This window comes from Bos indicus, chromosome 19 (assembly GCF_029378745.1).
Source record: "Bos indicus isolate NIAB-ARS_2022 breed Sahiwal x Tharparkar chromosome 19, NIAB-ARS_B.indTharparkar_mat_pri_1.0, whole genome shotgun sequence".
Lineage (NCBI taxonomy): Eukaryota > Metazoa > Chordata > Mammalia > Artiodactyla > Bovidae > Bos > Bos indicus.
In genome coordinates this window covers 27,374,228-27,388,585 of record NC_091778.1, presented here as the reverse complement: position 1 = coordinate 27,388,585, position 14,358 = coordinate 27,374,228, and the positions used below count along the sequence as shown (strand labels likewise).

At 47.5% G+C, this 14,358-nt stretch overlaps 2 protein-coding genes across 7 annotated transcripts; one reads left to right on the top strand and one right to left on the bottom strand.

The window, feature by feature from the left end:
- The first annotated feature begins 4 nt into the window (after positions 1–4).
- RPAIN (RPA interacting protein) lies at positions 5–7,692 on the top strand. Of its 6 annotated transcripts, XM_019982047.2 has the most exons (7): positions 37–730; positions 1,863–2,033; positions 3,714–3,774; positions 5,738–5,849; positions 5,998–6,061; positions 7,137–7,277; positions 7,540–7,692. In XM_019982047.2, exons 1-7 carry the CDS (start codon positions 650–652, stop codon positions 7,567–7,569), a joined length of 660 nt encoding a protein of 219 aa, XP_019837606.1. In that variant the 5' UTR covers positions 37–649; the 3' UTR covers positions 7,570–7,692. The 6 variants fall into 6 exon arrangements, 4 of the variants coding, with proteins under 4 accessions (XP_070629002.1, XP_070629000.1, XP_070629001.1 ...); XR_011561960.1 differs by lacking the exon at positions 7,540–7,692 and having other exon boundaries at positions 5–730; positions 5,679–5,903; positions 7,137–7,275; XM_070772901.1 differs by lacking the exon at positions 7,137–7,277 and having other exon boundaries at positions 5–730.
- A 60-nt stretch (positions 7,693–7,752) lies between these two features.
- Positions 7,753–13,183, bottom strand: C1QBP (complement C1q binding protein). The gene is made up of 6 exons (XM_019982049.2): positions 12,848–13,183; positions 12,106–12,256; positions 9,844–9,940; positions 8,616–8,711; positions 8,257–8,376; positions 7,753–8,145 (listed from the first exon to the last, which is right to left on the bottom strand). Exons 1-6 carry the CDS (start codon positions 13,068–13,070, stop codon positions 7,996–7,998), a joined length of 837 nt encoding a protein of 278 aa, XP_019837608.2. The 5' UTR covers positions 13,071–13,183; the 3' UTR covers positions 7,753–7,995.
- Between the last annotated feature and the right edge of the window lie 1,175 nt (positions 13,184–14,358).

The following is a 14,358-nucleotide window of genomic DNA, read 5'->3' as shown; positions in this document are numbered from 1 at the left end:
GGAAAGTCTACTACGGGGCGGGAAGAGGGTGGGTGAAAACTGAGATCTGCGTATCTAATTGCTTATTGGACATCTTCACCTGGATAAAGCTAGACATCTAAAAACTTCCCTCAAAAAATAAAATCTTCCTTCAAGACTTACCTCCTTCAATCTAGGTTGGATAGACTTCACAAATGTCACTACTTCAGTCCCCCACCCTGCTGCCTGCTGCCAAGTCGCTTCAGTCGTGTCCGACTCTGTGCGACTCCATGGACTGCAGCCTACCAGGCTTCTCCGTCCATGGGATTCTCCAAGCAAGAACACTGGAGTGGGTTGCCATTTCCTTCTCCAATGCATGAAAGTGGAAAGTGAAAGTGAAGTCACTCAGTCGTGTCTGACTCTTAGCGACCCCATGGACTGCAGCCCACCAGGCTCCTCCATCCATGGGATTTTCCGGGCAACAGTACTGGAGTGGGGTGCCATTGCCTTCTCCCTCAGTCCCCCACCCTGGGGTTGCCCAAATCCGTCTCCGTGTGAGACCCGCCAATAGGAAAACGTTTCCCAGAATTCCCCGGGACCTGGCGCGGTCGGAACCCAGGAACTACAACTCCCAGGATTCTGTGCCCCGTTGGGGGTGGGGCTTTCTGGGGACTACTCCCGCGAAAACGAGATGGCAGAGAGGCCGGGGTCTCGGCACCACTCGCTGTATAAACTGATGGGCTCGCCGCCTTGGAAAGAGGCTTTCAGGCAGGTGAGTGTGAGATTTGGGAGGCCTTGGCCAGGTTGTCGTCACTCCCCTAGTCCCAGGAACCGCTCTCCTCCGTAACTTCCCTTCGCCCGGCCGGGTGAAGCAAGAGTCGGTACAGGTGGATCTCCTGCCTGTAGGTCCGACCCCGGCCACCGCCCGGACACTTCCTGGAGCTTCTGGACCCTTGGGTGTGGGACTAGCATGGACCGGCCCGGTCCCAGGAAGCCTTCGTTTTGGACTCGTGTGTTTTCAGTGTGAAATGTGGCCGTGACTGCACCTCTACACCCGCTGTTGTCGGGTCGGTGGGCACCAGAGAGGCACCTTGTATACTCACCGCAATCTAGAGAGGCGTTATGTCTATCCCAAAGAGGAATAGAATAATTAGATAGTATTTTTTATTTCGAAAGTGATTTCTCATTCCATTCCAAACGGTTTCTTCTGTGCCTATGTTACTAAGTCTAGCAGAATTGTAGCTTACAGTCAGCACTGACCTATCCTGAACTCAGTCTGGTTCCTGTAAATGCTGTCGCCTGTCTTTCCTGGAATTTAATGTAGTGGATATATCCCAGGAAAATAATCTGATGCTAGAAATGACTGTTGACAGCAGGATTTTTCAACCTTGGCTGTCCACAGTTTGAAGAAGATAGTTCTTCATTGTGGAGTGGGGGGCAGTTCTGGGATTGTACTGTGTTTAACAGCTTCCCTGGCCTCTACAACTAAAGCTGTGACAACCAAAAATGTCTCCAGGCATTGCCATGTGGCCGCTAGGGGAAAAGATTGCCTGAAGCTGAGTAACTGTTTAGGAAGGTGACTACCAGGGCCATATCTAGAGTAGCAAAAATTTGGAAGCAACCTGTCTTGATAGCACAGTGGATGTTGCGCTAATATCACCAACCATTCAGAAGGCTGGCATTGAAGATAGACTGCGAAGTAGGTTGATCTGGAAATACATGACCCAAGGATTGTAATTGCACCCTTTGACATATGGGTAAGGATTGGAGAGGAAAGTGCCAAAATAACAATAGTTAGGGCTAGAGTTTAAATTGCATGTCTATAAATTTCCTTTAGTGTTTTAATAACTAATCTGAGGGTTTTTTTTTTTTTCCCCCTCTCTCATCTTTCTCCTCTTTCCAAGGGATGCCTGGAGAGAATGAGAAACAGCCGGGACAGGCTCCTGAGCAAATACCGCCAGGCTGGAGGCAGTATGTCAGGAGGCGCTCAGAACACCCTTCTAGTGCAGGAGGTGATGGAAGAAGAGTGGAATGCTTTGCAGTCGGTGGAGAGCTGGCCACAGGCCTGGGCTCAGGTCAGGCTGGATATGTTCCTTTAGCACCAAGAATGGCAGTGTCCTCTCTTCCTGTCTCCCCATCTTCTCTAAACCCAGTCACCCTCCAGCCCCCAATCAGGACTCTAATGGCCTCTGACCCAAGTTCTTCTCCCTTTAACATTAGACTCTTCTAGATCAATTGATGGTCCATAAATTCTAGACTCTTAACCTGCTGCATCATTGCATCATCAGTTCAGTTCAATTGTTCAGTTGTGTCCGACTCTTTGTGACCCCATGGACTGCAGCACGCCAGGCTTCCCTGGCCATCACCAACTCCTGGAACTTGCTCAAACCCATGTCCATTGAGTCGGTGATGCCATCCAACCATCTCATCCTCTGTCGCCCCCTTCTCCTCCTGCCTTCAATCTTTCCCAGCACTAGGGTCTTTTCCAATGAGTCAGTTCTTCGCATCATAATCACTTACAAAACTCAACAGAGAGAAATTTCACTCCATGGCTCCACCCCTGGAACATTTGATTCAGTAGGCCTGAGCTAGTGATCTCTCTTTTAAAAAAGGTCTCCAGGAACTTTCGGATTCTAATCTCAGCCAGGGTTGGGAACTGGGTGTGGATGGGAAACCATTTACCATGCATCAGGAAAAGCATTGGATTGGAGCTCGGTAGTTCTGGAATTCTTTTTTTTTTTTTTTAATATTTGGCTGTGCTGGGTCTAAGCTGCAGCACACGGGATCTTCAGTCTTTCTTGCAGCATGCATAGGTGCAGCATGTGGGATCTAGTTCCCTGATGAGGGATGGGCCCCCTGTGTTGGGAGCACAGAGTCTTAGCCACTGGACCACCAGGGAAGTCTCAGTAGTTCTGGAATTCTGATCCTGGTTTTGCTATTGCCTCTTAATTCTGCCTCTTTGAGCTTTAGTTTTCACATTTGTAAAATTGATAATGTTGTCAGTACTGTGAGGACAGTATAAGAAACATGTGGGAAACTGCTCTGAAAACATCAAGGCTCTCTGTAATAAACAGGCATGATTTGGTGCCTGCTATGTGTTCGAGTTACATAACCACAATTAGTGTTTACAGTAACCCTCTCAGGTGGGTTTTATGTCCACGTTACAGATGCCCAAAATGAAGCTGACAGTGATTAGAAACTTAAGGCAATGACAACGCACTCCAGTACTCTTGCCTGGAAAATCCATGGATGGAGGAGCCTGGTGGGCTGCAGTCCATGGGGTCGCTAAGAGTCAGACACGACTGAGCAACTTCCCTTTCACTTTTCACTTTCATGAATTGGAGAAGGAAATGGCAACCCACTCCAGTGTTCTTGCCTGGAGAATCCCAGGGACGGGGGAGCCTGGTGGGCTGCCGTCTATGGGGTCGCACAGAGTCGGACACGACTGACTTGACTTAGCAGCAGCAGCAGCAGCAGTGGTCACACAGCTTTTTGGCAGAACCATACACTTAGCTGCTGCCCTACACTGCCTCCCGCAACTTTGGTGCTATTGTTTTGTCCCTGGCTGGGTGAATCATTTGTGGTTGCTTTCTCAGCATGGCCACGTTACTGCGCTGTCAGCACATTCTACAGAAGGACTGGGTTGATTTCTTCAGTTGAATCTGGGTTTTTCAAGCCAGTCTCCAAGTGTGAATCATGTGGGTCTTGTCAGTTAATTGTAACTTCAAACCTCTGATGACCCCTTTCTCTTGCAGTTGGAGGAGCCGATGGACCTGGCTGTGCTGGAGGAAATCCAACAGGAGCTGATTGATCAAGGTGACGTCTAGGAATAGTTCTTCCTGCCTATATCTCTAACTGCTCTAATGCTGATCTCATTTCTAAACAGAATGTTTTTAACTCCTTTATTTCCATCTTTAGTCAAGTGTTCAGGGGTCTCTTGTTCTTACTCTAAAGTCTTGGCTGTACTTGGCTGTCCCAGTAACAAGAGAGTCTTCAGTTGTCAGGCTTTGTGCTCAGAGCTCTCCTTCTACTGTTCTGTCCTTCAGTTCAGTTCAGTCGCTCAGTCGTGTCTCTTTGCGACCCCATGAATCGCAGCACGCCAGGCCTCCCTGTCCATCACCAGCTCCCAGAGTTCACTCAGACTCACGTCCATCAAGTCAGTGATGCCATCCAGCCATCTCATCCTGTCGTCCCCTTCTCCTCCTGCCCCCAATCTGTCCTTATGATGCCCCTATGAGGTAGTATGAGGAGACAGTGGTGTCTTACAGGCTGCATAGCCGGTGGTGGAGTTGGAAAGTAAAACTGATTTTGTGAATCTGGTTCCTGTGTCTATTCAACCCAACAGTACTTTTCTGTTAGTAGATAAATAGTAACCTTGTCCCCTTACAGGAGAGTGCATGATCAGGCCTCTTGTGCTGCCTATCTTCAGTACCTTCTCTCCCATCTGTTCCGTACTGACTCCCCAGGGTCTTGTGACCATTCCCTTCCTGTAGCATCAGAGAGCCACAGAATGCTTAATTTAGTACCTCATATAACTAAGTCATTTATTTCACACAGGCCTGTCTTGACGAGGCTCAGTTTTTGTCATCTGTTAAAGAGATAACAGACTGCCTCTAGTTTATTTGTAGGCTTAAATAACATGTGTTGAAGACTTAGAGCGGTGCCTGGTATATAAGAAGGCTTGCGATAAATAATTGCTATTATCTTGAGGATGCAAGAGCATGAACTCTTGGCCCAGACGGCTAAAATTCACTTCTCAGCTTTACCACTTTAACTTGTGTGGCGCTGGGCTCTCCTTGTGCCTCAGTTTCTTCATCTTTAAAATAAGATTTATAGTGAAGATTAATATATATGTAAGGACTTAACATAGCATTTGACACATAATAAGTGCTATGCGAGTGTTAGCTGTTATGATTGCTGTGTTGACCCCAGTTAAACTGTAGATTCCTTGATTTTAATTTTTTATTTTCTCTTTACCCTCACCTGCAAAACCTATCTTGGTGAAAGGAAGGACTCACTAAATATTTCTTTTGGGGTGTATTTAATTTAAAAATCCGAAGTGATAAGAATTTGCTGTGTTCTGCCTTACTCAGTCATAAGGAACCCTCTGGAATTGGGGTTGGCAAACTGTCCCTTAGGAGCCAGATTGTAATGTTTAGCCTGTTGCTACTACTCAGTTCTGCTGTTGTAGTGGGAGAACCGTGATAGCCCATTCATCAACCAAAGGAGAATGGCTATTCCATTATAACTTTAAAAATGGAAGGTGGGCAGGATATGGCCTGTGGTCTGCTGAGCCCTACTCTGAAGTCTAGATGGTGAGCTCATCAGAAGCAGGGACCAGCCTTTTTCATCTTTGTATTTACCTAGGCCTCCCAAGTACTAGGCCTTTTTACATATCTGCTGAGTGGATGAACACACACATTCTGAACAATACGGACTGAGTCTGGGGACACTGGCGAACAGATCGCCTTAGACTTATCCAGGTGGGCCTGGCGTCAGAAACACGTGTCTGTCAGCTTTCTTCAGCTGCCTGACACTTGTTCAGCTCCACTCCTGTGGCCTCATGACTTAGCCTCATCACTTCAAAAGGAAGCAGACAGACAGGAGGGGAAGGATCCAGGAAGATGAGGCCTGACACAGCAGTGAATATCTAGCGATCGTAGTGTGGTTTTACCCTATTTCTCTTGTGTGGATGAAGCCTTTGAAAATGCGTCTTCTAGCACTCGGGACAGGGCGCCCAGGTGATGCAGTGACACTCCAGCTCTACTCTGCCTTGCAGAACAGTCCATCATCAGTGAGTACGAGAAGAGCTTGCAGTTTGACGAACAGTGTCTCAGCGTCATGCTTGCTGAGTGGGAAGCAAACCCCCTCATCTGTCCCGTGTGTACAAAGTAAGAGTTTTCACAACCTTTTCAGCACTGTTCGTTCCCACCCCCCACTCCAAGGTGAGTGGAACTTCCCCCAAATCTGTGGTCTGGGAAGGTGGGGGGATACGGGTCTGCTAGCTGTGATGCTCTGGGATCCCAATTCTGCTTCCAGGTACAACCTGAGGATAGCAGGCGGACTGGTCGTGTGTCAGTGTGGCCTGTACATCCAGTCTCATGTGAGTGTTCCTCACACAGGTCTTGTGTTACCTCTTTCCACACGTACCTACTTTCTTAAACAACTCCAGCAGTGTGCACAGCTTGTCCCAGCCTCACGTCCAGTTCACACACTGGTAGCTTGAAATTGGTCACAGTGGCAATACGAGACACCATGGAATTGGCAAGCTCCGTAAATCAGGGTCTTGCCGGCCCCTCTCCCCAAGCCATTTGTGAGGCACTTACCTCTAGGAAGAGAGCCTGGTTTAGAACTGGAAACTCTTGTATCTGATATGCCATAAAAACTGTCCATATCTGAAGACAAAGCTGCATTCAGAATTTAAGTGTCAGTAATCTTCAAATATAGGAGTCCTCTTATCTGATATGATGTTGACCAAAAGTTTGCCAGTTGATTAAAGTGAATTATACAAATGACACTGTTTCAAACATACATGTTTACTTGCCAGTCCTTGAGCGAGACTCTGTTGACTGGAGAGCTGAGGTTGTTTTTTATAAAATTATCTTAAAGTCTTATGTTTCCAGTTGTTTCTATAAAGCATCGAGAAGCTGTGTACACTTTAGGATTTTTCCTCCCCATCTTTTACTCTTTTACCTAATTCAATAGCTTTTTTTTAAAAAGCATCTTTTTGTTTCCTAAACATTCCACTTACTATCACAAAAACAAAACTTTGTTTTCTTCTTATTTCATTGGTTTATATAGTATGTAATTAAATCGCTTAGTTATAGTAGCAAGTTCAGTAGCAGATCTGGGAGCTTGCTGGTTCTGGGTAAGCATACACTTGGCTGGTAGAGGCAGAAACACAGGGAGGTTCCGGAGTCCCAGCTGAGTGTTCCTGGCGCGATGAGCAGCAGTTAGTGTTTTACGGCAGGAGCAGAAGAGCACTGGTTCATTTGGAGAGGCGGCCAGATGGACATTTAAAGAGATCCTCTTAGTACAGTTATAGCGTTTTAAGGGTCCAAGGAATCAAGGCATCACGGGGAGCCAGTTGTGGACTGGTGTGAGGAGCTGCAGTTTTTCAACCTGTTGACTATGAGGCTAGTAAGATTAGCTTATAGTTTAACTTGTCTGTTTTTCAGTCTCCGGAGGTGACAGAGCAAAAGCTTCGCGCTTGTTTAGAAGACAGTGTGAACGAGCACAGTGCACATTGTCCCCACACGCCAGAATTTTCAGTCACTGAGGGGACAGAGGAGAAGTCATGTCTTCTCATGAGCTGTCTGGTAAGCCTCCCACGGGAGCCAGTAGTTGAGAGTGGGTCAGCAGTTGGTTTTATTCCCACCCTGGTAGAAAAGAGGAACTTAGTTGCATAGAAAAGTGATGCCATTTCAGTTAAAAGGCCAACCATCTCCTAAAGGGGGGAAGGACAGTGGCCACCCAGGTCGTGGAAGGAGCAGCTTAAGTGTCACTGGTATCGATGACTTTTAACCATATGCTGAGACTATCTTCGTGACTGGAATAACTCTTTTTTCTACTTAAATCCAGGCTTGTGATACTTGGGCTGTGATCCTCTAGAGTCGGTCCCAGTCTTGATGCATGATCTACTGTGTTGGAAGAAAGTCCCATCTTGAGAAGTGGCCTTGTAAATACAAACCTTTTATTTATAACTTATTTAATATTAAAACATTTCAGACTTTCCTCTGTTTCATGTTTTGTAATGCAGGTTGAAAGGGAGGGTAGAGAATTAGAAAAGACAAATCACCTTGGAGATTTTATTGTCCATCATTATGTTATACAAAAATCCAGAAATAAAGGGTTTGTAGAGGGTAAATGAATGGTAAATAAGAGACAACAGAAATAAGTTAAAAGTGAATCATTTTCCATGATATTGGGATTAAAAAAAAAACCATTTCAAAGCATGTGGGTCTGGCTTCAGTTAGGTTTTGTTCACTGGCCAAAGCCTGCCATAAAATTAAGGTGTTCAGCACCTTGCTGCCTGCTCTACTTGCTTTTGACAAAACCTTTGAGGTCTTCAAGGAAAGAAATGTACTCCTGGTGCTCCAGGGCTGTGCTGAGCTCCACCAATTCATCAGCAAAAGTGTTGTCCACCCCTCGGTCCGCAAGGAAATCCATTAGGTGGTCGTATAAGCCCTAGAAGGAGGATCATTTACTGGTTAAAAAGACCCCTGAGACACTTACTCTGATGCTTCTTTGTCCCTCCTTGGATTAGGTAGGCCCCTCCCCACCTGATCTAGCACTCACCCAATCCAGGGAGTCTGTGTTGAGTGTGTAATTTGTGTCCTTCCAGTCAGACTCGCCGGTGGCCTGAAAACTCACTTCCTTGATGGAGAAAATGTCACTCTGGTCATCCTCTTGTCCAATCTGAAGAGAGACAGTATTTGGGGAAACAGAAAGGTTTTCCAGGACAAGCCAGACTCAGGCGAAGAAAAGGGATTATTTACAGCTTGAAACCCAGATTTGAACCTTGTTCCCTCACCTCCGACTAATCTTCCCAGCTTTGCTGCTCTAAGCCAGAAAATGTTAATATCAGCTGGATGGAGCCAGGAAAGCCCCCTGGAGGCCTCCCCCACCCAGGGCTGCCAGCTCTCCACCCTACACACCTCATCTTCCGGATAGTGGCAGTCCAGCACAAGGGCCTTGCTGCTGCCGTCCTTTGTAACTTCAACCACGAAATTGGGAGTGGATGTCAATTCAGGCTGGGGAAATAAGAACAAGTCAGTAAATGTGTTTTTTGGCAGGGGTCTGGACTAAAGGTCTCAATTCAGGAGTCTGATGGCCACTGCTATTACGATATTACTTAGCCACTTGCAAGTCTTACAGTATGCTAAGAGGTTCCCAAATAAGAAGCCTAGGATCTTTAACACAGTATTACAGCCACATAACCCACTTGTTCAGAGACTGGGCCGAACGCATCCTGTCATTCCTTTCTAGAGTTATGGACTGTGTTTTGGAGGCAGAGTATCATAATTTAGTACAGCTTTCACTTCTATTAGCACCCTGCTTGTTTACAGAACATACAAGGTTCAGAATTAGGAACTCAGCTCTAGCCCCACCTAGGGTGCCAGTTAATTTTCCTGGGTCAGTTTCTACATCTATACACTACAAAGCTGGCTGAAAGCTCCAAAACCCCTTTCCAGATATTTCAGGATCTTCATTACAGCCCAGGACCAAAGGCTGATGCCTCTGACTAAATCCCAGAGGCCCTCCCTTTGAGGGTGAGCCAGCCAACCTCAGGGAGGAGGAGGGTCGGGGTGGGGGTGCTCTTTGTCAGGGGGGCTGGGCCAGCACTCCAGGGAGCTGAGCTGGGTCATGAGACAATACCATGCCCAACCAGCCAGAAAGTCTGGGGACCTGTGGCCCTCATACTGGCTGGTTTCTAGGCCAGGCACAAAGCTTCCTAAAATGTTCGAGGACTAAGCACCATCCAGGTCCAACCAAGAAGGGCAGCAACTTAAGGAGAGGCCTTGCCAAAGTCTCTGATGCTCCTGGCTGGTGTTTATTACCAGCCCGGGACATGTATTCCTCATGTGGAACACTCCAAATGATTTATCTCCTGATCATGAGAAGGGTTAAGACAGTTTAAATTCCTTCCTGTTAGGTGAACACAGGCCTAACACTTAAGCCCACAGAAAACAGTTCATTAACACTTGGCCCCTGGGAAAGAAAAGTGGCCACACAGTTCTGGTGTTCTGCAAGTAAAGGCCCAAGGATGGCTGCCTTTGCCTTCTCTCCTGGCGTTAGAGTTTAAACAAAACAAAAACCAATGCTCCTTCCCTAAGCCTGTCAGAAATAGGTGGGTACAGACTGGTTACAGTGTTAGAAACTTACCTCCTGCTCCTCAGCCTTCTGCCCTTGGGAGGGTTCTTCCTCCTCACCACCGAAAGCAGGTGGGATGCTATTGTTAATATTGAAAGTGACAGTGATCCTAGAAAGGCAACCAAAGAAAGCACAATGAAGACTCTTTTTAACTGAGTAGCTGAGTAGGTACTAAGGCTTGCTACAGTTAAAAATGCTGTTGAAACAATGTATCTCAGCCGGCTTTACATCTGATTGCCTGCATCCCACCCACAGTTGGATTCAGCAGGTCTGAAGTGGGCCTACTATATGTTGGCTGCTGGAAGTCAATTAGGCACTGTTTCCTCAGCCAAATACAGTTGTGTGTGGGCTGCTTCTGCCATCAGGCCACTATCTGGGGCTCTCTGTCAACCTTATGGCCACAGTCAGCTGACACCGCCACCCTTGTCTTTCCAGGGCACCTTCCAGTGGTGGTGAGCAGATGAGAAGCTGTGGGCGTGGGCTAGAAGCCTCCTCTAAAAAAAGAAATGTACTTGGCTGCACAGGGTCTTGGTTGCAAGGTGCGCATGACCATTGCTATGTGTGGGATCGCTCAGTTGCTGCATGCGAGATCTTAGTTCCCTGGGATTGAACCCAGGTCCCCTGCGCTGGGAGCAGACACTTTGACCACCACAAAGTTCCAAAAGCCTCCTTTAAAAAAATAAAACGTACTTGGCTAGGCTGGGTCTTGGTTGCGAGGTGCACGTGACTTTTGTTGCTATGTGTGATCTTTTAGTTCCCTGATCAGGGATTGAACCCAGGTCCCCTGCACTGGGAGAGGAGAGTTTTAACCACTGGACCACCACGAAGTCCAAGGAGCCTCCTTTAAAAATCCTCCTCCATTAGAAGAAAATCTGCCTGAGAGGAAGAGAAGGAGCACTGGAGGGCTGTGGCATCAGCTGAGGATGGAGAGTAGCCCTGGCCCCAGGAAGGGGAGGCCTCACTAAGGACACCACAGAGGGGAGTTCTCTGGTGGGCCACTGCTTAGGACTCGGTGTGTTCACTGCCTTGGCCTGGGTTTGATCCCTGGTTGGGGAACGAAGATTCCCACAAGCAGTGTGGCCAAAAAAAAAAAAGAATATGCTGCTGGACAGTTTTATTCTTCAGAGCAGATGTGGGAAGTTTAATAAATGACAAAGCGGGCACAAACACCACCTAATGACAATTTTAACTTCACCTGACATATCATATTCCAAAATTTGAATTGAAAATTGAGTGACACTTGGAACGAGCACTGCTAGGTTGCAGACAACGCTGCCCTCTGAAGCCACGATAACTGGTGCCTTGCCAGATAGAGATTTGATGTACAGGCACAAAACTGTGGACCAAACTGACCCCTGGACAGAGAAATGCAGTTATGTTCAGCAGCCCATTATAATGGTCCCAAACCGCCTATGACTTAGCTTAGGAGAGTGGTTTGGGTCATGTTACAGACTACGCAATCGACCTATGAGGGGGAAACGCTACGCTACTAGGCAAAACCACCAGCCTGCTACTTCACAGCACATGCGAAACTTCAAAGCGGATCATGGATTTAAAACAGCTTAAGCAGGTCAAAGGCTTCCCTCTTTTCTAATGAAAAACTATACTGCAACCCCACCCTGTTAATTATCTTGCTTTCTCAACTGTAAACAGAACAGGGAGGGGGGTGGCCTTTTAGAGCCTGAGTGTAGGGCCAGCAGAGTAAATCCGATTCTGTTGGCATCTCTGAATTTGCATGCCTAAGTTGTGGGCAAGGCACAGCCTCACTCACCAGTAAGGGCTCAGTGCTGCTGCCTCTACTGGTCCAGAAGACTCCCAGGGGCTTGGCTTCAAGGCTACTGGGGTGATGTTCATTCACTCAGTCGTGTCTGACTCTTTGCAACCCCATGGACTGTACCCTGCCAGGTTCCTCTGTCCATTGGATTTTCCAGTCAAGAATACTGGAGTGGGTTGTTATTTCGTTCTCCAAGGGATCTTCATGACCCAGGGATCAGACTCACGCCTCCTACATGGCAGGTGGGTTCTGAACCGCCAAGCCCCTGGGGAACCCCGCTACTAGCTTGCTGTCTCCTTGTTAACCACCACAACACATTACTGTGCAGTGAGTGAGCGAAAAGGAGCCTAAGAAGTTATCCAAATGAATCCTACCATCTCTGGGAAACCAGGAGTCGGTCAAGCACCTGTCTTAACTAAAGGTTGCTGTGGATACCTCACAGCAGGTCCTGCAGGTTTATGGATGTGGTCCCCTGGGTTCCATAGACCCCTGGTACTTACTTTTCTCCAGCAACTTTCCGCACTAATTTGGCTTCCGTCCCATTCACTTCCAGTTCCCAACCTCCTGACATTTTGGGGAGAGACTTATATTTCTGTATCTTCTTTTCCTCCTTGATCTCATCGCTGAGGAAGTCAACGAAAGCTTTGTCTCCTACAATGGAAATAAGTTACAGAAAGAGCCAATTAGTCTAAAACGGAAAATGACCCCGTTACTACAAGCAGAGACCAGGACTTAGTCTGTTTTTTCCTAATACTTCTATTATTAATAGTGGCTCTGTGGACTTAGCCCAACTCATATCCGTTAAGCCTCAATTCCTTCATCTGTAAAAATGTAAGCTATCAGTGGGAAGCTGAGCATGGATTCTAGGAAAGTGATCCCCAATAATGAACTTCTCACCACGTTTCAAAATAAAGCAAAAAAAAAAAAAAAAAAATTGCCACTACCCTTTCACTTGCCAAGAAACCTCACCACGCTACTTCTAACCGCGACCTTGGGCTTTCGCAAAGTTCCATTTTCGAGAGACTGAGGTAAAGCCGGCCTCCAGGACTTTACAGTATCTCTCCTCGCAAAGTCAAACAGGCGTGGGGGAGGACAGGAAATGTTATTAAGCGTGGGTTTAACTAGCAGGTCGACCATCACTGGGAGAATGTTCCGGACCTCAGGAGCGGCTCCGGACTGTCCATTCAGGTGGTCTACACCTCCCAGCCCCTCAAGCCCCCGGCCCACGTGCATGAGTCTCACCTTCGGTGTGCAGTCCGCTACAGCCGCAGCCGCAAGCGCAGGGCCCCCGAGGCTTCAGGAGGCCGGGCAGCTGCACCGACCTCGCACGCACGCTGAGCAGCCCGAAGGGCCGGGCGCATGGCCGGGACGCGGGCTGCAGCCGCGGCAGGGAGGGCGCGGCGGCGCGGAGACCAGCGACGGCAGTACCCAGGACGCGGGGCACGCAGCGCAGCAGCTGGAACATTTTCGCAGCGGAGGCGGTGGCGAACACGTGCAGATTCGAAATACAACTCTCGCTCAGAAGGACAACTCCTTGTCGCTGCGCCCCCTAGATCTGGGACCGCCGCCGGAAGTCCCGCCCCGCGGCCGGGAAGTGCTTCCGCGCCGCCGCTTTGCAGACCAGAAGGCACAGTGGGCAGGACCCTGCCCTCTGCTGGTGGCCTCCGGTGTAGCCTCCCAGGGAGGCTTGGAATCTGATTCCTAAACTTCTTTAGTTCCTTGAATCTTCAGGAACTAAAGTTTAGGAATCCTGAAATGCGAAGTCAAGTGGGCCTTAGGAAGCATCACTACGAACAAAGCTAGTGGAGGGGATGGAATTCCAGTTGAGCTATTTTAAATCCTGAAAGATGATGCTATGAAAGTGCTACACTCAATATGCCAGCAAATTTGGAAAACTCAGCAGTGGCCACAGGACTGGAAAAGCTCAGTTTTCATTCCAATCCCCAAAAATGTTCAAACTACTGCACAACTGCACTCATCTCATACACTAGCAAAGTAATGCTCAAAATTCTCCAAGCCAGGCTTCAACAGTACGTGAACTATGAACTTCCAGATGTCCAAGCTGGATTTAGAAAAGGCAGAGGAACCAGAGATCAAATTGCCAACATCCGCTGGATCATTGAAAAAGCAAGAGAGTTCCAGAAAAACACTGACTTCTGCTTTATGGACTACACCAAAGCCTTTGACTGTGTGGATCACAATAAACTATGGAAAATTCTGAAAGAGATGGGAATACCAGACCACCTTACCTGTCTCCTGAGAAATCTGTATGCAGGTCAGGAAGCAACAGTTAGAATTGGACATGGAACAACAGACTGGTTCAAATCAGGAAAGGAGTAAGTCAAGGCTGTATATTGTCACCCTGCTTATTTAACTTATATGCAGAGTACATCATGTGAAATGCAGGTTGGATGAAGTACAAGCTGGAATCAAGAGTGCCAGGAGAAATATCAATAACCTCAGATATGCAGATGACACCACCCTTATGGCAGAAAGTGAAGAGGAACTAAAAAGCCTCTTGATGACAGTGAAAGAGGAGAGTGAAAAAGTTGGCTTAAAGCTCAACATTCAGAAAACTAAGATCATGGATGGCATCTGGTCCCATCACTTCATGGCAAATAGATGGGGAAACAATGGAAACAGTGAGACTTTATCTTTTTGGGCTCCAAAATCACTGCAGATGGTGACTACAGCCATGAAATTAAAAGATGTTTGCTTCTTGGGAGAAAAACTATGACCAATCTAGATAGAAT

Excerpts from the sequence above, each read along its gene's own strand:
- RPAIN (XM_070772899.1), top strand. The coding sequence starts at position 650 with ATGGCAGAGAGGCCGGGGTCTCGGCACCACTCGCTGTATAAACTGATG. Across the intron at positions 731-1,862 it reads GGAAAGAGGCTTTCAGGCAG|GGATGCCTGGAGAGAATGAG; the intron begins GTGAGTGTGAGA and ends CCTCTTTCCAAG. Across the intron at positions 6,062-7,136 it reads GCCTGTACATCCAGTCTCAT|TCTCCGGAGGTGACAGAGCA; the intron begins GTGAGTGTTCCT and ends TCTGTTTTTCAG.
- C1QBP (XM_019982049.2), bottom strand. The coding sequence starts at position 13,070 with ATGTTCCAGCTGCTGCGCTGCGTGCCCCGCGTCCTGGGTACTGCCGTC. Across the intron at positions 12,257-12,847 it reads TAGCGGACTGCACACCGAAG|GAGACAAAGCTTTCGTTGAC; the intron begins GTGAGACTCATG and ends TTTCCATTGTAG. Across the intron at positions 8,712-9,843 it reads AGAAGGCTGAGGAGCAGGAG|CCTGAATTGACATCCACTCC; the intron begins GTAAGTTTCTAA and ends TTATTTCCCCAG.